The sequence below is a fragment of the Salmo trutta genome, chromosome 38 (assembly GCF_901001165.1).
Source record: "Salmo trutta chromosome 38, fSalTru1.1, whole genome shotgun sequence".
NCBI lineage: Eukaryota > Metazoa > Chordata > Actinopteri > Salmoniformes > Salmonidae > Salmo > Salmo trutta.
Genome location: NC_042994.1, coordinates 20,497,462 through 20,519,167, shown reverse-complemented (window position 1 = coordinate 20,519,167; position 21,706 = coordinate 20,497,462). Strand labels below are relative to the sequence as shown.

General features: G+C 42.9%; 1 protein-coding gene across 2 annotated transcripts; it reads right to left on the bottom strand.

Moving 5' to 3' along the window:
- Positions 1 to 359: 359 nt before the first annotated feature.
- On the bottom strand, positions 360 to 20,974 carry LOC115178275 (REST corepressor 3). 2 transcript variants are annotated; one of them, XM_029739381.1, is made up of 12 exons: positions 20,533 to 20,974; positions 20,365 to 20,421; positions 19,872 to 19,949; positions 19,711 to 19,763; positions 19,183 to 19,344; positions 18,776 to 18,900; positions 18,611 to 18,689; positions 13,388 to 13,609; positions 7,391 to 7,468; positions 5,976 to 6,033; positions 5,804 to 5,871; positions 360 to 2,016 (listed from the first exon to the last, which is right to left on the bottom strand). In XM_029739381.1, exons 1-12 carry the CDS (start codon positions 20,654 to 20,656, stop codon positions 1,654 to 1,656), a joined length of 1,467 nt encoding a protein of 488 aa, XP_029595241.1. In that variant the 5' UTR covers positions 20,657 to 20,974; the 3' UTR covers positions 360 to 1,653. The 2 variants fall into 2 exon arrangements, with proteins under 2 accessions (XP_029595241.1, XP_029595240.1); XM_029739380.1 differs by having other exon boundaries at positions 5,627 to 5,871; positions 20,533 to 20,973.
- Positions 20,975 to 21,706: the final 732 nt, after the last annotated feature.

Here is a 21,706-nt window from a genome sequence, read left to right as displayed (position 1 = left end):
TATGCAACAATTCCAAATGTGTGTTTTTCATTTGTGCTACATTTATAGTTGTATATTTGGGATTGCACTAGTATGCTATATTTTTGGGGCAATATTCATTTCAATTTAAGCAGGCAGGGAAACGTAATAATTTACCATGACAACATAGGACAAAGACGAACCAAATAAATGTACTACAATAGACATGGAATTGAAAAATGTTTGAAAGATGCTTGATTGAAATGCAAGTGCAACGAGAGACCGAAATAATGGCAAGCGAATAGCATAGTAAACACAATGTCATGTATTTTTAAGGCAAAATGCAAGTCCTCAATGTCCATGATTATACTTACTTCTGGCCACATTATTTCCACAGGAAAGGATTAATGACTCAGTGTATTAGTGGTTTAAAGGTAATTTAAGTTCGCATTTCAACATGTTAAAGCTTGTCACCATGTACAGTAGTGAATTAGCCTATTTCTTCCTCCATTCCTTAACAGTGATTAGGCAGAATTTGAGAAATGTTCCAGAAATCTTCCAACCAGGATTTCTGGAGAACATATAACATTTTACGGAATCTTTCAACCCCGAACATGAAGTGGCACTAATTCATTCCCAAAACTTGGTAAAAAAAACTATTGGTCATAGCTGGACAGACAACATAAAACAAAATGTTAGAAATATTTGAATGGATATGTTAGGGACTATGCCACATCTTACACTGGGAATTACTGATAGGCGACTGTTAAAACCACGCTTTTGGATTTTGTTTTAGTTATGATCATCACGGTTTAAAATTCAGCAAACAAATGACACAACTGTACAGAAGTCAAACATTTTGTTCTTCAATATATCTTAAATGAAAATCATTTAAACAAATTCCTGAAAATGTGGCTCACTGACTACAACAATCAATTCACTGACAGTGACATCCTCGTAGCTTAATATTACATTTAAACAAGTTAATTTTATTAACCGGTTCATCATTTTTTTCAATAGGTTTCTTCCAGTTTAGATCAATTCAATCACGTAAATACAGTTGTCCTAGACGTGTAAGAGCACTTACACAATGGTTATTATTATACTGGACATAGGCAAAAATCAGTCAAGTCCATAGCACCGAGTAGAAAAATAAATAATGCTTATATAAAAGATAAACGTCTATATTCGCTCAAAGAACAAATATGCGTTACAGCAAATCAAAGAATCCAACAGAAATATGGCAACGCCACCTTTTCACTAGTTGTGTGTATTGTCCATCATAGTGTCTTCAATATACCTTTTGTTTATATACTACTTGCAAATTTTGCCAGTTTGTAAAATATACATTAACCAGAAGCCAAGAACACTTTCAAAAAGGACCAATGCTTCTAGTAAATCTTTAACATCACCAACACAAAACATCCAAGCAAGTCTATTTAAGATGAGTGAATAAAAAAAAGTGATTTCAAATAAATACAAAAACTAAGACCTAACCTAATATACATAAACTTTAAAAACTTCAACGGTTTTACTTTTCTCATTAATATACATCATTTCCTCATAACAACCAACGATCGATGACCTTCAGGAAAACAACAGATCATTGTCAAGAAAAATACAAGCAAACAAACGACCAAGTAAAAAAAAAACAACCACGACTTTTCAGTTTTCTTCCTTCGCCATTGGACACACTCAGTGCAGCGTGGAGGAGGACGGCGTCTCCAATGGGATGCCCACCAGGGTGGGGGGCGTCTGGCTGGAGCCTGGGCACCCTGTGGAGGTGGAGACAAGCGGCCGGGGATTGAGGCGCGGGGGCGCGGGGTTGGAGGGCCGGATGAGTGGGGGGGGCTGGTTGAGCACGGGCCGGGGTTGGAGGAAGCGGGCCTGCTGCTGGAGAGGGGGCGGCTGCCTGTGGAGGGCTGGGGTGGCCGGCAGGGAGGGCCGTAGGAGCGGGGGCGGCTGGTTGAGCGAGGTTCCCGACGACGTCACCAGTGTCTGGAAAGTTGCAGAGGAAGTGGCAGCGGGAGAAGGGCCTGACGAGGGGGTCACCTGGCCCTGGAAGAGAGAGGCGTGAGTTGGGATTTCAGACCAAAACACAGATGGGCAATACATTACAGCATACAGTGCATTCGGAAAAGCATTGGGATCCCTTGACTTTTTCCACAGTGTTACATTAGTCTTATTCTAAAATTGATTTTTATTTTTTTATTCTCCTATCTACACACAATATCTATAATGACAAAGCAAAAACAGGTCTTTAGAATTTTTAGCAAATCTATTAAAAACATAAATACTTTATTTACATATTATTCAGACCCTTTGCTATGAGAATCGAAATTGAGCTCAGGTGCATCCTGTTTCCATTGATCATCCTTGATGTTTTTACAACTTGATTGAGTCCACCTGTGGTAAATTCAATTGATTGTGCTGTTCCAAATCATTTTTTATTTTATTTATTTTTTATTTCACCTTTATTTAACCAGGTAGGCAAGTTGAGAACAAGTTCTCATTTACAATTGCGACCTGGCCAAGATAAAGCAAAGCAGTTCGACAACATACAACAACACAGAGTTACACATGGAGTAAACAACATACAGTCAAAAATACAGTAGAAAAAAAATAAGATTATATACAATGTGAGCAAATGATGTGAGATAAGGGAGGTAAAGGCAAAAAAAATGCCATGGTGGCAAAGTAAATAAAGTATAGCAAGAAAAACACTGGAATGGTAGATTTGTAGTTTGAAGAAAGTTCAAAGTTCAAATCTAAATAATATGGTGCAAAGGAGCAAAATAAATAAAATAAATAAATACAGTAGGGGAAGAGGTAGTAGTTTGGGCTAAATTATAGATGGGCTATGTACAGGTGCAGTGATCTGTGAGCTGCTCTGACAGCTGGTGCTTAAAGCTAGTGAGGGAGATAAGTGTTTCCAGTTTCAGAGATTTTTGTAGTACGTTCCAGTCATTGGCAGCAGAGAGCTGGAAGGAGAGACGACCAAAGGAGGAGTTGGCTTTAGGGGTGACCAGAGAGATATACCTGCTGGAGCGCGTGCTACAGGTGGGTGCTGCTATGGTGACCAGTGAGCGGAGATAAGGGGGGACTTTACCTAGCAGGGTCTTGTAGATGACCTGGAGCCAATGTGTTTGGCGACGATTATGAAGTGAAGGCCAGCCAACGAGAGCATACAGGTCGCAGTGGTGGGTTGTATATGGGGCTTTGGTGACAAAACGGATGGCACTGTGATAGACTGCATCCAGCTTGTTGAGTAGGGTATTGGAGGCTATTTTGTAAATGACATCGCCGAAGTCGAGGATTGGTAGGATGGTCAGTTTTACGAGGGTATGTTTGGCAGCATGAGTGAAGGATGCTTTGTTGCGAAATAGGAAGCCAATTCTAGATTTCACTTTGGATTGTAGATGATTGATGTGAGTCTGGAAGGAGAGTTTACAGTCTAACCAGACACCTAGGTATTTGTAGTTGTCCACAAATTCTAAGTTTGAACCGTCCAGAGAAGTTATGCTGGATGGGCGGGCAGGTGCAGGCAGCGATCGGTTGAAGAGCATGCATTTAGTTTTACTTGTGTTTAGGAGCAGTTGGAGACCACGGAAGGAGAGTTGAATGGTATTGAAGCTCGTCTGGAGGGTTGTTAACACAGTGTCCAAAGAAGGGCCAGAAGTATACAGAATGGTGTCGTCTGCGTAGAGGTGGATCAGAGATTCACCAGCAGCAAGAGCGTCATCATTTATGTATACAGAGAAAAGAGTTGGCCCAAGTCCACACACTGTAAGGTCCCACAGTTGACAGTGCATGTCAGAGGAAAAACCAAGCCAGGAGGTCGAAAGAATTGTCCGTAGAGCTCAGAGACAGGATTGTGTCTAGGCATTGAAGGTCCCCAAGAAAACAATGGCCTCCATTCTTAAATGAAGGACGTTTGGAACTACCAAGACACTTCCTAGAGCTGGCCGCCCAGCCAAACTGAGCAATCGTGGGAGAAGGGCCTTGGTCAGGGAGGTGACCAAGAACCCGATGGTCACTCTGACAGAGCTCCAGAGTTCCTCTGTGGAGATGGTTGTCCTTCTGTAAGGTTCTCCCATCTCTGCAGTCCTCCACCAATCAGGCCTTTATGGTAGTGGCCAGACAGAAGCCACTCCTTAAAAGGCACATGACAGCCCCCTTGGAGTTTGCCAAAAGGCACCTAAAGACTCTGACCATTACAAACAAGATTCTCTGGTCTGATGAAACCAAGCTTGAACTCTTTGGCCTGAATGCCAAGCATTACATATGGAGGAAACCTGGCACCATGCCTATGGTGAAGCATGGTGGTGGCAGCATCATGCTGTGGGGATGTTTTTCAGCAGCAGGGACTGGGAGACTAGTCAGGATCGAGGGAAAGATGAACAGAGCAAAGTACAGAGCGATCCTTGATGAAAACCTTCTCCACAGTGCTCAAGACCTCAGTCCAACAAGACAATGACCCTAAGCACACAGCCAAGACAACGCAGGAGTGGCTTTGGGACAAGTCTCTGAATGCCCTTGAGTGGCCCAGCTAGAGCCCGGACTTGAACATGATCAAGCATCTCTGGAGAGACATAAAAATAGCTGTGTTGCGACGCTCCCCATCCAACTTGACAGAGCTTGAGAGGATCTCCAGAGAACAATGGGAGAAACTCCAAACACAGGGGTGCCAAGCTTGTAGCATCATTCCCAAGGACTCAAGGCTGCACTCGCTGCCAAAGGTGCTTCAACAAAGTACTGAGTAAAGGGTCTGAATACTTATGTAAATGTGATCAGTTTTTTTATTTTTAATAAATTAGCAAACATTTCTAAACCTGTTTTTGCTCTGTCATTGTGGGGTATTGTGTGTAGATTGTAGATTTGTTTTGTTGAGATCGGTGTGGAAGAACTTGACTGGCCTGCACAGAGCCCTGACCTCAACTCCATCGAACACCTTTGGGATGAATTGGAACGCCAACTGTGAGCCATGCCAAATCGCCCAACATCAGTGCCCGACCTCACTAATGCTTTTGTGGCTGAATGGAAGCAAGTCCCAGCAGCAATGTTCCAACATCTAGTGGAAAGCCTTCCCAGAAAAGTGGAGGCTGTTATAGTAGCAAAGGAGGGACCTACTCCATATCAATGCCCATGATTTTGGAATGAGATGATCGACGAGCAGTTGTCCATACTTTTGGTCATGCAGTGTATTTGTATTAGATTATTTTCTATACTGTATAGCATGGTCATCTACCACTGCTTATGAAATAATACTTAGCTACACATCATGCAAGGAGTAAAAGACCATTAGTCAACCACATTCAGATATTCTACAAGTTATCAAGTCAATGGGAAATTTGTAGAATAATAAATTGTGAATTGAAAATGTAGTGTTTTGCATATTTCCCCCCCCCCGGGTGTGAATGTCCACATGCAACTAACATTGTTAGGAACTGCTTATGACATCTTATGCCCTGATTATAATGTTAAGACACTTTTTTTATGGAGGAATTTTTATGAAACAGTGTTAGGGATTTGTTGGGGCAAAAACCTGCATGCAGAGGGGGCTTGTGGGAGGCCAACTCCCATAGCTAACTATAGCGAAATCACAGAAGGGGTTTCTGGGAAGGTAAAACATTTTTTGTTTTAGGGGAATAAAGGAACGCTCCACCACCTCCTCCTCCTCTTCGTCCGTACTCTTCCCAGAAGGGGTGTTGGAGCTGTTCTTCCCCTCCTCGCCAGAGGTGGCAGTGTCACCGTTGGGGGTGCCAGTTCCCTGCTCCGCCTCCCACTCCTGCAGCACCTCCTCCAGGTTAAACCGGCGGCGGTAGTTCACAAAGAAGTTCTTTACCTGCCCTACCGTCTTATTACCGATAACGTCGGCAATGGCCTGGAAGTCTTTCCCGTACTTGCGGACACCTGGTGAAACAACAAATATTCTGAAATTGCACGAGGTAAACAGACTGGCGGGCCATGGACAAGAACATTCGCTGACTACAAACGCACAAAGAACGTAGGTTTACCTTGAACTGCCAGAAGCTGTTCATCTGTTGTCCAGCGGGCATTAACTTTTTGGTTGCACTATAACAGACAAAGAATACCTGATATTATACACTGAACAAAAACAATTGTAACAATTGCAAAGATTTTACTGAGTTACAGTTCACAAGGAAATCAGTTCATTTAAATTAATTAATTAGGGCCTAATCTATGAATTTCACATGACTGGGAATACAGATGTATCTGTTGTCTCAGATAGCTTAAAAAAAAAAGTAGGGGCATGGATCAGAAAACCAGTCAGTATCTGCCGCGACCACCATTTGCCTCATGCAGCGCGACATCTCCGCATATAGTTGATCAGGCTGTTGATTGTGGCCTGTGGAATGTTGTCCCACTACTCTTCGGTGGGTGTGCAAAGTTGCTGGATATTGGCGGGAACTGGAACACGCTGTCGTGGGTGACATGTCTGGTGAGTATGCAGGTCATGGAAGAACTGGGACATTTTTTTAGCTTCCAGGAATTGTTTACAGATCTTTGCGACATGGGGCTGTGCATTTGTCATGCTGAAACATGAAGTGATAGTAGCGGGTTGAATGGCAAGATGATGGGCCTCAGGATCTCTTCGCTATCTCTGTGCATTCAAATTGCCATAGATAAAATGCAGTTGTCCGTAGCTTATGCCTGCCCATACCATAACCCCCCACCATGGGGCCCTGTTCACAACGTTGACATCAGCAAACCGCTCGCCCACATGACGCCATATATGCTGTCTGCCATCTGGCCGGTACAGTTGAAGCTGGGATTTATCCGTAAAGAGCGCACTTCTCCAGTGTTCCAGCAGCCATCGAAGGTGAGCATTTCCCCACTGAAGTTAGTTACGATGCCAAACTGCAGTCAGGTCAAGACCCTGGTGAGGACGACGAGTTTCATCAGCTGTCGGGGTGGCTTGTCTCAGACATTTCCGCAGGTGAAGAAGCCGGATGTGGCGGTCCTGGCCTGGTTACACAAGTCTGCAGTTGAGGCCGGTTGGACTTACTATTAAATTCTCTAACACAACGTTGGAGGCCACTTATGGTAGAGAAATGAACATTAAATAACTTGGCAACACCTCTGGTGGACATTACTGCAGTCAGCGTGCCAATTGCACACTCCCTCAACTTGAGACATCTGTTGCATTGTTTTGTGACAACTGCACATTTTAGAGTGGCCTTTTATTGTCCCCAGCACAAGGTGCCCCTGTGTAATGATCATGCTGTTTTAATAAGCTTTTCATTTTTTTATTAATTTGTAAACATTTCTACCTGTCAGGTGGATGGATTATTTTGGCAAAGGAGAAATGCTCACTAACAAGGATATAAACAAACTTGTGCAAACCATTTGAGAAATAAGCTTTGTACTAGGTCCCTTTCTCACTGAAATCTAAACATTTGGCACATACCTCCGGCAGCCTGAAGTCATCAATGCCCGCTTCCATCCTGTGTTTCAGACCACTGTTCAGTTGCTTTGCATTTTGAACCTGTGGGATAAATTCATAGTGCCTTCAGAAAGTACTCACATCCCTTGACTTTATCCACATTTTGTTGTTACAGCCCAAACACAATACCCCATAATGTCAAAGTAGAATTATGTTTTTAGAAATGTTTACAAATTAATAAAAAAATGAAAAGCTGAAATGTCTTGAGTCCAAGTATTCAACCCCTTTTATGTGCCTAATAAGTTGCATGGACTCACTGTGTACAATGTGTTTAACATGTTTATTTAATGACTACCTCATCTCTGTACCCCATACATATACAATTATCTGTAAAGTCGTTCAGTCGAGCAGTGAATTTCAAACGGATTCAACCACAGAGAGGTTTTCCAACGCCTCAAAGGTCACCAACATGAAAAAATAAATACAAATTAAAATCAGACGATGAATATCCCTTTGAGCATGGTGAAGTTATTAATTACACTTTGGATGGTGTATCAATACACCCAGTCACTACAAAGATACAAGCGTCCTTCCTAACTCTGTTGTCGGAGAGGAAGGAAAACTCGGGGATTACAGCATGAGGCCAACAGTGACTTTAAATGGCTGTGATCGGAGAAAGCTGGAGATGGATAAACAACATTGTAGTTACTCCACAATACTAACCTAAATGTCGAGTGAGAAGGAAGCCTGTACAGAATTGTTTTCTCAAACGTGTAACAGTATAGCTTCCGTCCCTCTCCTTGCCCCTACCTGGGCTCGAACCAGGGACCCTCTGCACACATCAACAACTGACACCCACGAAGCATCGTTACCCATCACTCCACAAAAGCCGCGGCCCTTGCAGAACAAGGGGAACAACTACTTCAACAACTACTATTTTCAACCATGGTGGTGGCTGCATCGTGTTATGGGTATGGTTGTCATCGGCAAGGACTTTTTTTTACAGGTGGATAAAAAGAAACGGAATAGAGCAAAGCACAGGCAAAATCCTAGATCAAAACCTGGTTCAGTGAGCTTTCCAACAGACACTGGGAGATAAATTCACCTTTCCGCAGGACAATAACCTAAAACACAAGGCCAAATATACACTGGTGTTGTTTACCAAGACGACATTGAAAGTTCCTGAGTGGTGTAGTTAGAGTTTTGACTTAAATCAGCTTGAAAATCTATGGCAAGACTTAAATGGATGTCTAGCAATGACCAACTTGACAGAGCTTGAAGAATGTACAATATTTGCAAGAGAATTTAAGAAAAATAAAACACTAACATTCTTCCACTTTGACATGTAAATCATTGACAAAAAATTACAAATCCATTTTAATCCCACCTTGTAACACAAAATATCGAAAAAGTCAAGGGGTGTGAATCCTTTTCTAAGGCACCGTACATATGCATAGAACACCACAATGCAGTAAGTAGTGCCGATACACTACATGAACCAAAAGTACGTGGACAGCTGCTTGAACATTTCATTCCAAAGTCATGGGCATAAATATGGAGTTGGTCCCCCTTTGCTGCTATAACAGCCTCCACTCTTCAGGGAAGGCTTTCTAATAGATGTTGGACCATTGCTGCGGGGACTTGCTTCCATCTAGCCACAAGAACATTAGTGAGGTTGGGCACTGATGTTGGGCGATTAGGCCTGGCATGCAGTCGGCGGTCCAATTCATCCTAAAGCTGTTCGATGGGCTCTGTGCAGGCCAGTCACGTTCTTCCACACCGATCTTGACAAACCATTTCTGTATGGACCTCGCTTTGCACGGAGGCTAGGTCAAGCTGAAACAGGAAAGGGCCTTCCCCAAACTGTTGCTACAAAGTTGCAAACACAATCAACTAGAAGGTAATGGTGTGCTGTAGCGTTAAGATTTCCTTTCACTGGAACTAAGGGGGCTAGAGCCCAAACCATGAAAAACCCCAGACCGTTATTCCTGCACCAAACTTTACAGTTGGCACTATGCATTGGGGCAGGTAGCTCCTGGCATCCGCCAAACCCAGATTCGGACGTGATGCGTGATTAATCACTCCAGAGAATGCGTTTCCACTGCTCCAGAGTCCAATGGCGGCGAGCTTTACACCATTCCAGCCGATGCTTGGCATTGTGCATGGTGATCATAGGTTTGTGTGCGGCTGCTTGGCAATGGAAACCCATTTCATAAAGCTCCTGACAAATAGTTATTGTGCTGACATTGCTTCCAGAGGCAGTTTGGAACTCGGTAGTGAGTGTTGCAACTGAGGACAGATGAATTTGACGCGCTTCAGCACTCGGCAGTCCCGTTCTGTGAGCTTGTGTGGCCTACCATTTCGCGGCTGAGCCGTTGTTGCTCCTAGGTGTTTGCACTTCACAATAACAGCACTAACAGTTGACCGGGGCAGCTCTAGCAGGGCAGAAATTTGATTAACTGAATTGTTGGAAAGGTGGCATCCTATGACGGTGCCACGTTGAAAGTTACTGAGCTCTTCGGTAAGGCCATTCTACTGTGAATGTTTGTCTATGGAGATTGCATGGCTGTGCTCGATTTTATACACCAGTCAACAATGGGTGTGGCTGAACTAGCCAAATCTACTAATTTGAAGGGGTGTCCACATTTGTGTATATATACAGTACCAGTCAAAAGTTTGGACACACCTACTCATTCAAGGGTTCTTCTTCATTTGTACTATTTTCTACATTGTAGAATAGTGAAGACATAAAAACTATGAAATAACATATGGAATCATGTAGTAACCAAAAAAAGTGTTCAACAAATCATAATATATTTTTGATTTTTCAAATAGCCACCATTTGCCTTCATGACAGCTTTGCACTCTCTTGGCATTCTCTCAACCAGCTTCATGAGGAATGATTTTCAATTAACATGTGTGCCTTGTTAAAGTTAATTTGTGGAATTTCTTTCCTTCATGCGTTTGAGCCAATCAGTTGTGTTGTGACAAGGGAGGGGTGGTACAGTGCCTTGTGAAAGTATTCACCCCCTTGGCATTTTTCCCACTTTGTTGCCGTATAACTGGGAATTAAAATATATATATTTTTTTTTGGGGGGGGGGGGGGGTTGTATCATTTCATTTACACAACATGCCTACCACTTTGAAGATGCAAAATGTTTTTTTTTTGTTGTGAAAGAAATAAGACAAAAAAATAGAGAACTTGAGCGTGCATAACTATTCACCCCCCCAAAGTCAATACTTTGTAGAGCCACCTTTTGCAGCAATTACAGCTACAAGTCTCGGGGTATGTCTCTATATCTTGGCACATCTTGCCACTGGGATTTTTGCCCATTCTTCAAGGCAAAACTGCTCCAGCTCCTTCAAGTTGGGTGGGTTCTGCTGGTGTGCAGCAATCTTTAAGTCATACCACAAATTCTCAACTGGATTGAGGTCTGGGCTTTGACTAGACCATTCCAAGACATTTAAATGTTTCCCCTTAAACCACTCGAGTGTTGCTTTAGCACTATGCTTAGGGTTATTGTCCTGCTGGAAGGTGAACCTCCGTCCCAGTCTCAAATCTCTGGAAGACTGAAACAGGTTTCCCTCAAGAATTTCCCTGTATTTAGCGCCATCCATCATTCCTTAAATTCTGACCATTTTCCCAGTCCCTGCCAATGAAAAACAACCCCACAGCATGATGCTGCCACCACCATGCTTCACTGTGGGGGATGGTGTTCTCGGGGTGAGGAGAGGTGTTGGGTTTGCGCCAGACATAGCATTGTCCTTGATGGCCAAAAAGCTCAATTTTAGTCTCATCTGACCAGAGTACCTTCTTCCATATGTTTGGGGAGTCTCCCACATGCCGTTTGGTGTGTTCGCTTACTTTTTTCTTTAAGCAATGGCTATTTTCTGTCCACTCTTCCGTAAAGCCCAGCTCTGTGGAGTGTGCGGCTTAAAGTGGTCCTATTGACAGATACTCCAATCACCGCTGTGGAGCTTTGCAGCTCCTTCAGCTATGTCTTTGGTCTCTTTGTTGTCTCTCTGATTAATGCCCTCCTTGCCTGGTCCGTGTGTTTTGGTGGGCAGCCCTCTCTTGGCAAGATTGTCGTGGTGCTATATTTTTTCCATTTTTTAATAATGTATTTTATGGTGCTCCGTGGGATGTTCAAAGTTTCTGATATTTTTTTATAACCCAACCCTGATCTGTACTTCTCCACAACTTTGTCCCTGACCTGTTGGGAGAGCTCCTTGGTATTCATTGTGCCGCTTGCTTGGTGGTGCCCCTTTCTTAGTGGTGTTGCAGACCCTGGGGCCTTTCAGAACAGGTGTATATATATTGAGATCATGTGACAGATCATGTGACACTTAGATTGCACACAGGTGGACTTTATTTAACTAATTATGACTTCTGAAGGTAATTGGTTGCACCAGATCTTATTTAGGGGCTTCATAGCAAAGGGGGTGAATACATATGCACGCACCACTTTACCATGTTTAAAAAATATATATTTAAACAAGTAATTTTTTTCATTTCACTTCACCAATTTGGACTATTTTGTGTACGTCCGTTACATGAAATCCCAATAAATTCAAATTACATATTGTAATGCAAGAAAATAGGAAACACTCCAAGGGGGATGAATACTTTTACAGGGCCCAATATACAGAAGATGGCCCTATTTGGTAAAAGACCAAGTCCATATTATGGCAAGAACATCTCAAATAAGCAAAGAGAAACGACAGTCCATCATTACTTGAAGACATGAAGGTCAGTCAATGCGGAAAGTTTTTTCAAGTGCAAAAACCATCAAGCGCTATGAAGAAACTGGCTCTCATGAGGACCGCCACAGGAAGGGAAGACCCAGAGTTACCTCTGCTGCAGAGGATAAGTTCATTAGAGTTACCAGCCTCAGAAATGGCAGCCCAAATAAATTCAGAGTTCAAGTAACAGACACATCTCAACATCAACTGTTCAGAGGAGATTGCGTGGATCAGGCCTTCAAGGTAAAATTGCCGCAAAGAAACCACTAAAGGATACCAATAAGAAGAAAAGACTTGCTTGGGCCAAGAAACATGAGACCAGTATGACCAGTGGAAATCTGTCCTTGGTCTGATGAGTCCAAATTTGAGATTTTTAGTTCCAACTGCTATGTCTTTGTGACGCAGAACAGGTGAACGGATGATCTCTGCATGTGTGGTTCCTACGTGAAGCATGGAGGATAGGAAGTGTGATGGTGTGCTTTGCTGGTGACACCGTCAGTGATTTATTTAGAATTCAAGGCACACTTAACCTGCATGGCTACCACAGCATTCTGCAGTGATTCGCCATCCCATCTGGTTTGCGCTTAGTGGGACTTGTTTGTTTTTCAACAGGAGAATGACCAAAACACACCCACAGGCTGTGTAAGGACTATTTGACCAAGGAGAGTGATGGAGTGCTGCATTAGTTGACCTGGCCTCCACAATCAACCGACCTCAACCCAAGCGAGATGGTTTGGGATGAGTTGGACCGCAGAGTGAAGGAAAAGCAGTCAACAAGTGATCAGCATATGTGGGAACTCCTTCAAGACTGTTGGAAAAGCATTCCTCATTAAGCTGGTTGAGAGAATGCCAAGAGTGTGCAAACTGTCAAGGCAAAGTGTGGCTACTTTGAAGAATCTCAAATATAAAATATATTTAGATTTGTTTAACACCTTTGGTTACTACATTATTCCATGTGTTATTTCATAGTTTTGATGTCTTCACTATTATTCTACAATGTAGAAAATAGTCAAAATAAAGAAAAACCCTTGAATGAGTAGGTGTGGCCAAACTTTTATAGATTTTTATATTGTGTATTTATCTTTTACTTTCAGGATACAGCCAAAGATTCTTAAGCACTAAGGCGGCAGGTAAACTAGCGGTTAAGAGGACGTTAATTGCTCCTATACATGTAAGTTGCTCTGGATAAATGACTAAAATGTACTGTGAAAAAGCCTCAAGTCAACACCTTGAGGACCCAGGTTGCCCTGCATTGAGACCAGAATCCCCAACGCTCACCTGTCTTTTAAGGCCCACCAGCTCCATGTCCAGCTGCCGAAGGACGGTGTTGGCAGCGCTGGAGCTGCACGACACTGCCACCACATCCTCCTGGGTCAGATACATGCCCTTGGGCGGCCGGCACTTGGAACGCTGTGAGTGGTGCCGGTGCATGAGCGTCAGGTGCTCCCGTCGGCCAAGCCCAATCTTGGAGGAGCTCAGGGGCTGGGGCTCCGTGTGACTCTGGAAAGGCGTGGGTAAACTTTCTATTAGCTGTCACAACATTGTTAGGACATATGACATGACAACTGGGAGCATATTTTAAGAGGTATAATAAAAGGAAACGCCGCACACTGCTGTTCATGCTCCCAGGTGATTTTATTGATACGTTTTGACTCTTCGGTGTTCATCAGGCATCAATGAAAAATCACCTGGGAAGATGAAGAGCAGTGTGGCTCTCTCATTTTAATTGGTAATGAGTTCACCTATAACTGACGCACCTGCAAAAAAGTACCTGGATGTGTGGATGTTCTGAAGCTTTTGCAAGTTCTAAGAAGTGCCATATTAAAGTGAGACTCAGCGATATGAAGTTGCCATGAGCAGCACCACTGATATTCAGATGAGCGCAATGCAAGACTGTGCTCTCACAGTATCAGAGTATCTGCACATATGCATGGTAGAGTACTGCACGGCTCTGTTTTTTGGACCCAAACCCACCCCCGCCACATCAATTCCGAGCCCCATCCGATATCAAGTGAGATTTTTTTCCGCAACACGACCCGCCAGGATAGAATTGTTCCAAGAGCCGATCTATGACACGCCAAATAACATCAATTTATTTAAAAAAAATGATGACCAGAGTATTAGGCCATTTCATGATAAGCTGTAGACCACACTATCTACCAAGAGAGTTTCTGTATTTTTCATAGCTGTCTGCATACCACCACAGACAGATGCTGGCACTAAAACCGCACTCAATGAGTTGTATAAGGCCATAAGCAAACAGGAACATGCTCATTCAGAGCCGGCACTCCTAGTGGAAAGGGACTTTAATGCAGGGAAACTTAAATCAGTTTTACCTCATTTCTATCAGCATGTTAAATGTGCAACTAGAGGGAAAAAAGTCTAGACCACCTTTACTCCATACACAGAGACGAGTACAAAGCTCTCCCTCGCCCTCCATTTGGCAAATCTGACCATAATTCTATCCTCCTGATTCCCGCTTACAAGCAAAAATTAAAGCAGGAAGCACCAGTGACTCGGTCTATAAAAAAGTGGTCAGATGAAGCAGATGCTAAACTACAGGACTGTTTTGCTAGCACAGACTGGAATATGTTCCTGGATTCTTCCGATGGCATTGAGGAGTACACCACGTCAGTCACTGGCTTTATCAATAAGTGCATTGAGGACGTTGTCCCCACAGTGACTCTACGTACATACCCCAACCAGAAGCCATGGATTACAGGCAACATTCGCACTGAGCTAAAAGGGTAGCGCTGCCGCTTTCAAGGAGGGACTAACCCGGAAGCTTATAAGAAATCCAGCTATGCCCTCCGATGAACAATCAAACAGGCAAAGCGTCAATACTGGACTAAGATCGAATCGTGCTACACCGGCTCCGACGCTCGTCGGCTGTGGCAGGGCTTGTAAACTATTACAGACTACAAAGGGAAGCACAGCCGAGAGCTGCCCAGGGACACGAGCCTACCAGACGAGCTAAATAACCTCTATGTTCGCTTCGAGGCAAGTAACACTGAAACATACATGAGAGCATCAGCTGTTCTGGATGACTGTGTGATCACGCTCTCCGCACCTGATGTGAGTAAGACCTTTAAACAGGTCAACATTCACAAGGCCGTAGCGCCAGACGGATTACCAGGACGTGTACTCCAAGCATGCGCTGACCAACTGGCAAGTGTCTTCACTGACATTTCCAACCTCTCCCTGTCTGAGTCTGTTATACCAACATGTTTCAAGCAGACCACCATAGTCTCTGTGCCCAAGAACACTAAGGTAACCTGCCTAAATGACTACCGACCCGTAGCACTCACGTCTGTAGCCGTGAAATGCTTTGAAAGGCTGGTCATGGCTCACATCAACACCATTATCCCAGAAACCCTAGACCCACTCCAATTTGCATACTGCACCAACAGATCCACAGACTCCACACTGCCCTTTCACGCCTGAAAAAAAGGAACACCTATATGAGAATGCTATTCATTGACTACAGTTCAGCATTCAACACCATAGTGCCCTCAAAGCTCATCACTAAGCTAAGGACCCTGGGACTAAACACCTCCCTCTGCAACTGGATCCTAGACTTCCTGACGGTCCGCCCCCAGGTGGTAAGGGTAGGTAACACCACATCCACCACGCTGATCCTCAACACGGGGGCCCCTCAGGGGTGCATGCTCAGTCCCCTCCTGTACTCCCTGTTCACTCATGACTGCACGGCCAGGCACGACTCCAACACTATCATTAAGTTTGCTAATGACCCAACAGTGGTAGGCCTGATCACCGACAACGTTGAGACAGCCTATAGGGAGGTTAGAGTCCTGACCGTGTGGTGCAAGGACAACAATCTTTCCCTCAACGTGATCAAGACAAGGGAGATGATTGTGGACTACAGGAAAAGGAGGACCGAGCACACCCCCATTTTCACCAAGTTCCTTGGCGTCCACATCACTAACAAACTAACATGGTCCAAGCACACCAAGACAGTCATGAAGAGGGCACGACAAAATCTATACCCCTTCAGGAGAATAAAAAGATTTGGCATGGGTCCTCATATCTTCAAATGTTTTGCAGCTGCACCATCGAGAACATCTGACGGGTTGCATCACTGCCTGGTATGACAACTGCTCGGCCTCCGACCGCAAGGCACTACAGAGGGTAGTGCGTACGGCCCAGTACATCACCAGGGCCAAGCTTCCTGCCATCCAGGACCTCTATACCAGGCGGTGTCAGACGAAGGCCCAGAAAATTGTCAAAGACTCCTGTCACCCTAGTCATAGACTGTTCTCTCTGCTACCAAACGGCAAGCGGTACCAGAGCGCCAAGTCTAGGTCCAAGAGGCTTCAAACAGATTCTACCCCCAAGCCATAACACTTCTGAACAGCTAATCAAATGGCTACCCAGACTATTTGTGTTGCCCCCCTCCCCTCTTCTATGCTGCTGCTACTCTGTTATTATCTATGCATAGTCACCTTAATAACTCTACCTACATCTACATATTTCTCAATTACCTCGACATCGGTGCCCCGCACATTGACTTTGTACCGGTACCCCTGTGTATAGCCCCGCTATTGTTATTTACTGCTGCTCTTTAATTATTTGTTATTCTTATCTCTTACTTTTTTTTGTATTTTCCTAACTGCATTGTTGTTTAAGGGCTTGTAAGTAAGCATTTCACTGTAAGGTCTACACCTTTTGTATTCGGCGCATGTGACAAATAAAATGTAATTTGGTTCCCTTCCCTGCATGAAACAATTTGTCTGCATGTCTATTAAACATTTGGATAAAAGGAAACCATGCCATGAATTAAGAACGATAGCCTTAACTTATTTTCTTAATGCGGCGCACATTGACAATTGAAATCGCTTTGAAAAAAAGCCTTATAATTAGCCTTCTTACCTAATTAAAGCCTATAGGCGACATAACTAAACAATACCTTTACATTCAATATTGTTTAGATAATCAAATTGTTTAATTGAAACAAATAAACAATTCCCAGAATCGAATAAGCTATAGGCTGCAAAAATATATCCTACATTTATTTAGTAGGTTTAGACTTTATATAGCCTGCGTATGGTCTAAATGAACAAAAGCCTGAATAATTGTAATTCATTGATAATTAACTGAATTATCGTAAACAAATACCTGCTTGCACTTTGCAGGCTGTGTGTCCATCTACTGGGTGGTTGTCCTCCTTGTCCACAATGACTACAAAATCCTTCCAAACCGGGGATTTCACTCGCGGAGCACCTGTTTCCACGATGGTGTAATCCACCATCATTACCTTTCTTTCCATTTCTCCTGTTACTTTAGCCATTTTTGCGTGAGCTGGGAGTCAGGGAAAATAAACTTGCGTGGTGGAAGGAAACGTAAGGTCAGCACGTGGACAAATTAGGAACGTTTCAACAACACACAAATAATGAATAGTTCCCTGCTCCATTCTCGCTGTGTGGATGGTAGCCTAGACTACGTCTGGCTCACCGCTCACATAATGGAAATCGCAACAATTCAACAAGCCCCTGGGTTTGTAAAAAAAAAAAAGGTTGATTTAAAACTTTTGACCTGCAATATAATTGTTCTGAACTGCGATCCAAACCACGGGTTGAAAGACTTTTCATTCCACCTGCCGGAAATGTTTTTTTGCGGGTCAACAGTGAGTATCCAACCCGATGCAGGATTCTAGTGCATGGGTGTGCTTCTCACTGCTACAACGTAATACCTATGGAACCAAAACTGTGTAAAAGTTTATTCTCGTGCTTCAAACGCTCTTAGTTGTTGCGGAAATCGGCCCTGTTGCGTTTACTTTATGCATCGCTTACTGTACCTTTTTAGTGTGACCTTTGTTACTAACCCAATAACTAGCCTACGGATATTGTTGCCCTCGCTTTATCCAGTGGTCCGAGGCCTAGTTACATGGTCTGTAACCTGAATGTGTGCATTTGTGAGAAATCAGCATTGGAGGACCGTGTTGGATGCACATGTGCCCAGGGAGACATCAATCTTATCTTGGTCCAGGGCTAGCTATGTCTCTCTTGACCTCGTGGTCATCCAAGTGGATTATCATTTGTTCAGATGGTGACGAAAATACATGCATTCAAAAAGGAAACCACAAACAAGTATGACTAAACTAAAAGATTCAAAACTAAATGAAAGGCCTCTAGGCCACCAAACCAACTAGCAACCTCACAGCTTGCAAGCTGGGACACTGACAGATGATCATCCTTAATTGGCAGCACCTGACGTGCTTATCAAGCAGGCTCAATACCTGGACAAGGTTACTGCCACCTGGGGATGGAGTGTGGAAGTGTATCCTGGATAGTGTGTTTGTCTACTGTATATCCTAACACTAACCTTCCCGCTCACATCATAACACCTTGCATTTTATTTCACTATTTTCTTTGGCGTCTGTCTACGATACTACTCATTGTAAGTGAATGCTAGTCAGATTACTTTTTGATATATCCCAACTGCCATTCCATCAGTTTAAATTCTAAAGTTTAGATAACGTACCTCTTTTTTCGTCTCCTTGGTGGGGTCATAATCGCTATCGTTTGCTTCGATGGGGTTGGCCTCCTCCATTTCTTCATCACTAATGTCAAGAAAAGCAAATCATTATTGGATTCCGACCACTTGGAATTTCACAGACAGTAGTAAAAGCCGAGCTACAACTCTTACCTTTCATCGTGGGCGTTTCGGTTTGCCAGCTTTCTGGCCTGGCGGTCCATCAGGCTGGTTCTGGACCGGGTCTTCTTCCAGGAGTAGTAATACTTCACAAGGCTGGATATGGATTTGTCTGGTAACTACAACAGATGAGAAAATGGTACCAATCGATCATTTATACTTACATTATGATTCAATCAAAGGCGCGTTGTCGACAAGCGCACTGCACTGTCGACAATGTGCCTTTTAAAGGCAATCCCCCCCCCAACGTTCACAGAGGTTGCATTCGGATGTCGGCTCAAGTGTAAATTACCTTAAATTCAACTGCAATATTAATCCAGACTGCTTGTGTATGTTTGTATGAATAGTATACAGACACACATTCAAGTAAAAGATGCTGTATATTAATATATGTATGTTACCATTTGTTGAATCCTGTGGAAGCTTTTTCCGTGGAAGCTGAAGGCTTGTTCGAACAGCACCTTATCCTCCACGGTCCACTCGTCGGGGAAAGGGGTGAAATTGGGCAGGTCTGCCAGGGACTTCTCAATGTTGTGTTTGTGCCAGAACAGCATGCCCAATGCCTGTGGGGGACAGCAACGAGTGGAATCTACTGAGAATGGACACCAGGCAGGTCTATGGGGCTTCACGAAGCCAGAAATGCTTGAGCATCAGAACTAGAATAGGTAGAGTAGGTATTCCCTTAAATAACACTTGAATATGTTATTTTTAAGTATGTCGTGGTAGTTTATTAATACATTGTGGGTCAAATTTACTGAGCTTTCACACAGTTGTAAATTTTAGGCCTGTCGGGGGGGATTGGAAAATGTTAAAATTGGGAATATGCTTCAATAAGTTTTTCATATGATTTTGAAAAATAAGGTGGATTCTCTGCATTGGTGAAAAAGCTTAGTAAAAGTGGCCCTAATAATCCTAAAAAGCAGACATACCTGCTCAACATTATATCCATGCTTCTCTTTTGCAATGGCAATATATTCATCCACTGTGGGGAAAAATCATAGTTTAATTAAACTACTTATAAATATTTTTGTAAAATCAACTTTTAGTTGTCTTTAGAAATAAGATGCTTGTGAAATCCAAACGGACTTACATTTTGGGTCGACAATGGTGTGATATGGAGACCACACCAACATTCCCCCACTATCTTTATCACTGTACTTGGTAGAACCTACAGAAAAATATATAATTACATAATTAGAAAAAACACATTTTCATATAGTGTAATTTCATGTTATTTAACAGCCTAATTAAAGCAATACATGCAGGACTAAAGAGGCTGCTTTATTGTTGTTAACATTGTTTAGATAGCAACAAAAAGCCAATTCAGTTGAAGGAGACCAATAGCAGCCTAGCATGGGCAAGTATAGCCTCGGAATAGAAATGTGTTTCAAAACGCTTCTATAAACCAAACATGGACAACATCTTTCAATGGGCCCATAATTCTCAACACATCTGGCTCAATTCTGAAATAAAAGACTACTGACTATGGGTTGTAAAGTAAGAAGGTTCATTTAAATGTACTGTCATAACCTAGACCGAGGCTACCACCAGAATACAGTCAGGTAGATCAAGCATAACCTTACCAGGATCAAATTCTGGTATATTGGCTTGATAATCGGATCCCACACGCATTCCGACATCTGCAATTAGGAAAAATGTGTATAACACATTAATAGACACCTTTTCTGTTTTTAGCGTTCAAAATAATACATGCACAGTGTGACATGCAAAAGGAGTGTTCGAGGCTATACCGTGCTCGTCGTCACTGCCACTCTCATCAGAAAAATGTCCATTCGATGCATTTGAAGGGCTTTTTGTTCCGTTAGAGCGTCCCTTTCCGAGATACTCCGACCCTTTATCCATCATCCCAGGCATTTTTACGTATCTTTGTGGGTTCTCCTCTGGAGAATACCTAATATAACCATGCAATGTATATTTTTTCACAGACTGTCTTTTCAATAACTCCCACAGCTACGCAGCTGTGACACTGTGCCACAGTCCAGTATTAATCCACCATTTTTTTTTTATTTTTTTTTAGCTTATTATGGTTTTACAAAGATATATAAAAAACATTGTTCAAGCCTGTTCCTGAGTCTGATATTGGTTGTTTTTAGTGTAATTCACACGACTTGTATCTGTTCAGACATGCAGGATTTGAATATTTAAAATCAGAAGGAACTAATTCGTCTAGCGGAAGGACTTTTACGCACTTGGTTATATGAAGCCGAACTGCGGCTCTGCGTGCGCCGGTGAAAATGGAGTTGTCTACAGTCACGCTCCGTAGACGAATAGGCTACAACAATAATATAATTTGTTATAATTTCTTACACATAATATAGGCTACGTTTGTTTGGACACGTTGGATGCGTTTTGTAAAGCCAATATATAACCCGATGCTCTTTTTTTTTTTAAAGAAGCGTCTTTATTCACAGAAGCGGCTACACAGCTTTTCAGCATTTCAACGTAGGCTATTTTTGACTTGTATTTTTTGCAAATATAAACAACTCTACGTTTGCAATGATGGCCCCATATTAGGCTAATGAGAAGTAGAGGAATATAGCCCAACTGTACAAAATAAATAACCTGTCGTTTGGGTAGCCACTTTTTATTCTGAACATTGTCCTTGGTTTGCCAGCAGATGGAGACAAAATACCACTAGCCTATTTCGAGAGATCCCACAATTAGAGAATTGTTTATTTGGTTTTTCGAATGTAATTTATTGATTTGGAAGTATAAGCCTATTAAATGTTTACTAGGTCTATGTAATTGACTTATGTCCGTGTGAGTGATGAGTGGTGACTTTGAGAGCGTTTGGAGATGGTTTTGACCATTTAGGTATACAAAATGAGTACGGGCCTAATTAACTGAAAATGTCAGTAGGCTATCCCTCCCAATCCACATTGGTAGACCTCATTCCATTATCCT

Bases quoted from the DNA above. Each gene is read 5' to 3' on its own strand.
- LOC115178275 (XM_029739380.1), bottom strand. From the start codon at position 20,656: ATGCCTGGGATGATGGATAAAGGGTCGGAGTATCTCGGAAAGGGACGC. The intron at 19,950-20,364 runs GTAAGGTTATGC...ATTTTTCTGTAG, and splicing joins TATACCAGAATTTGATCCTG to GTTCTACCAAGTACAGTGAT. The intron at 7,469-13,387 runs GTGAGCGTTGGG...TTTATCCCACAG, and splicing joins TGGTGGGCCTTAAAAGACAG to GTTCAAAATGCAAAGCAACT.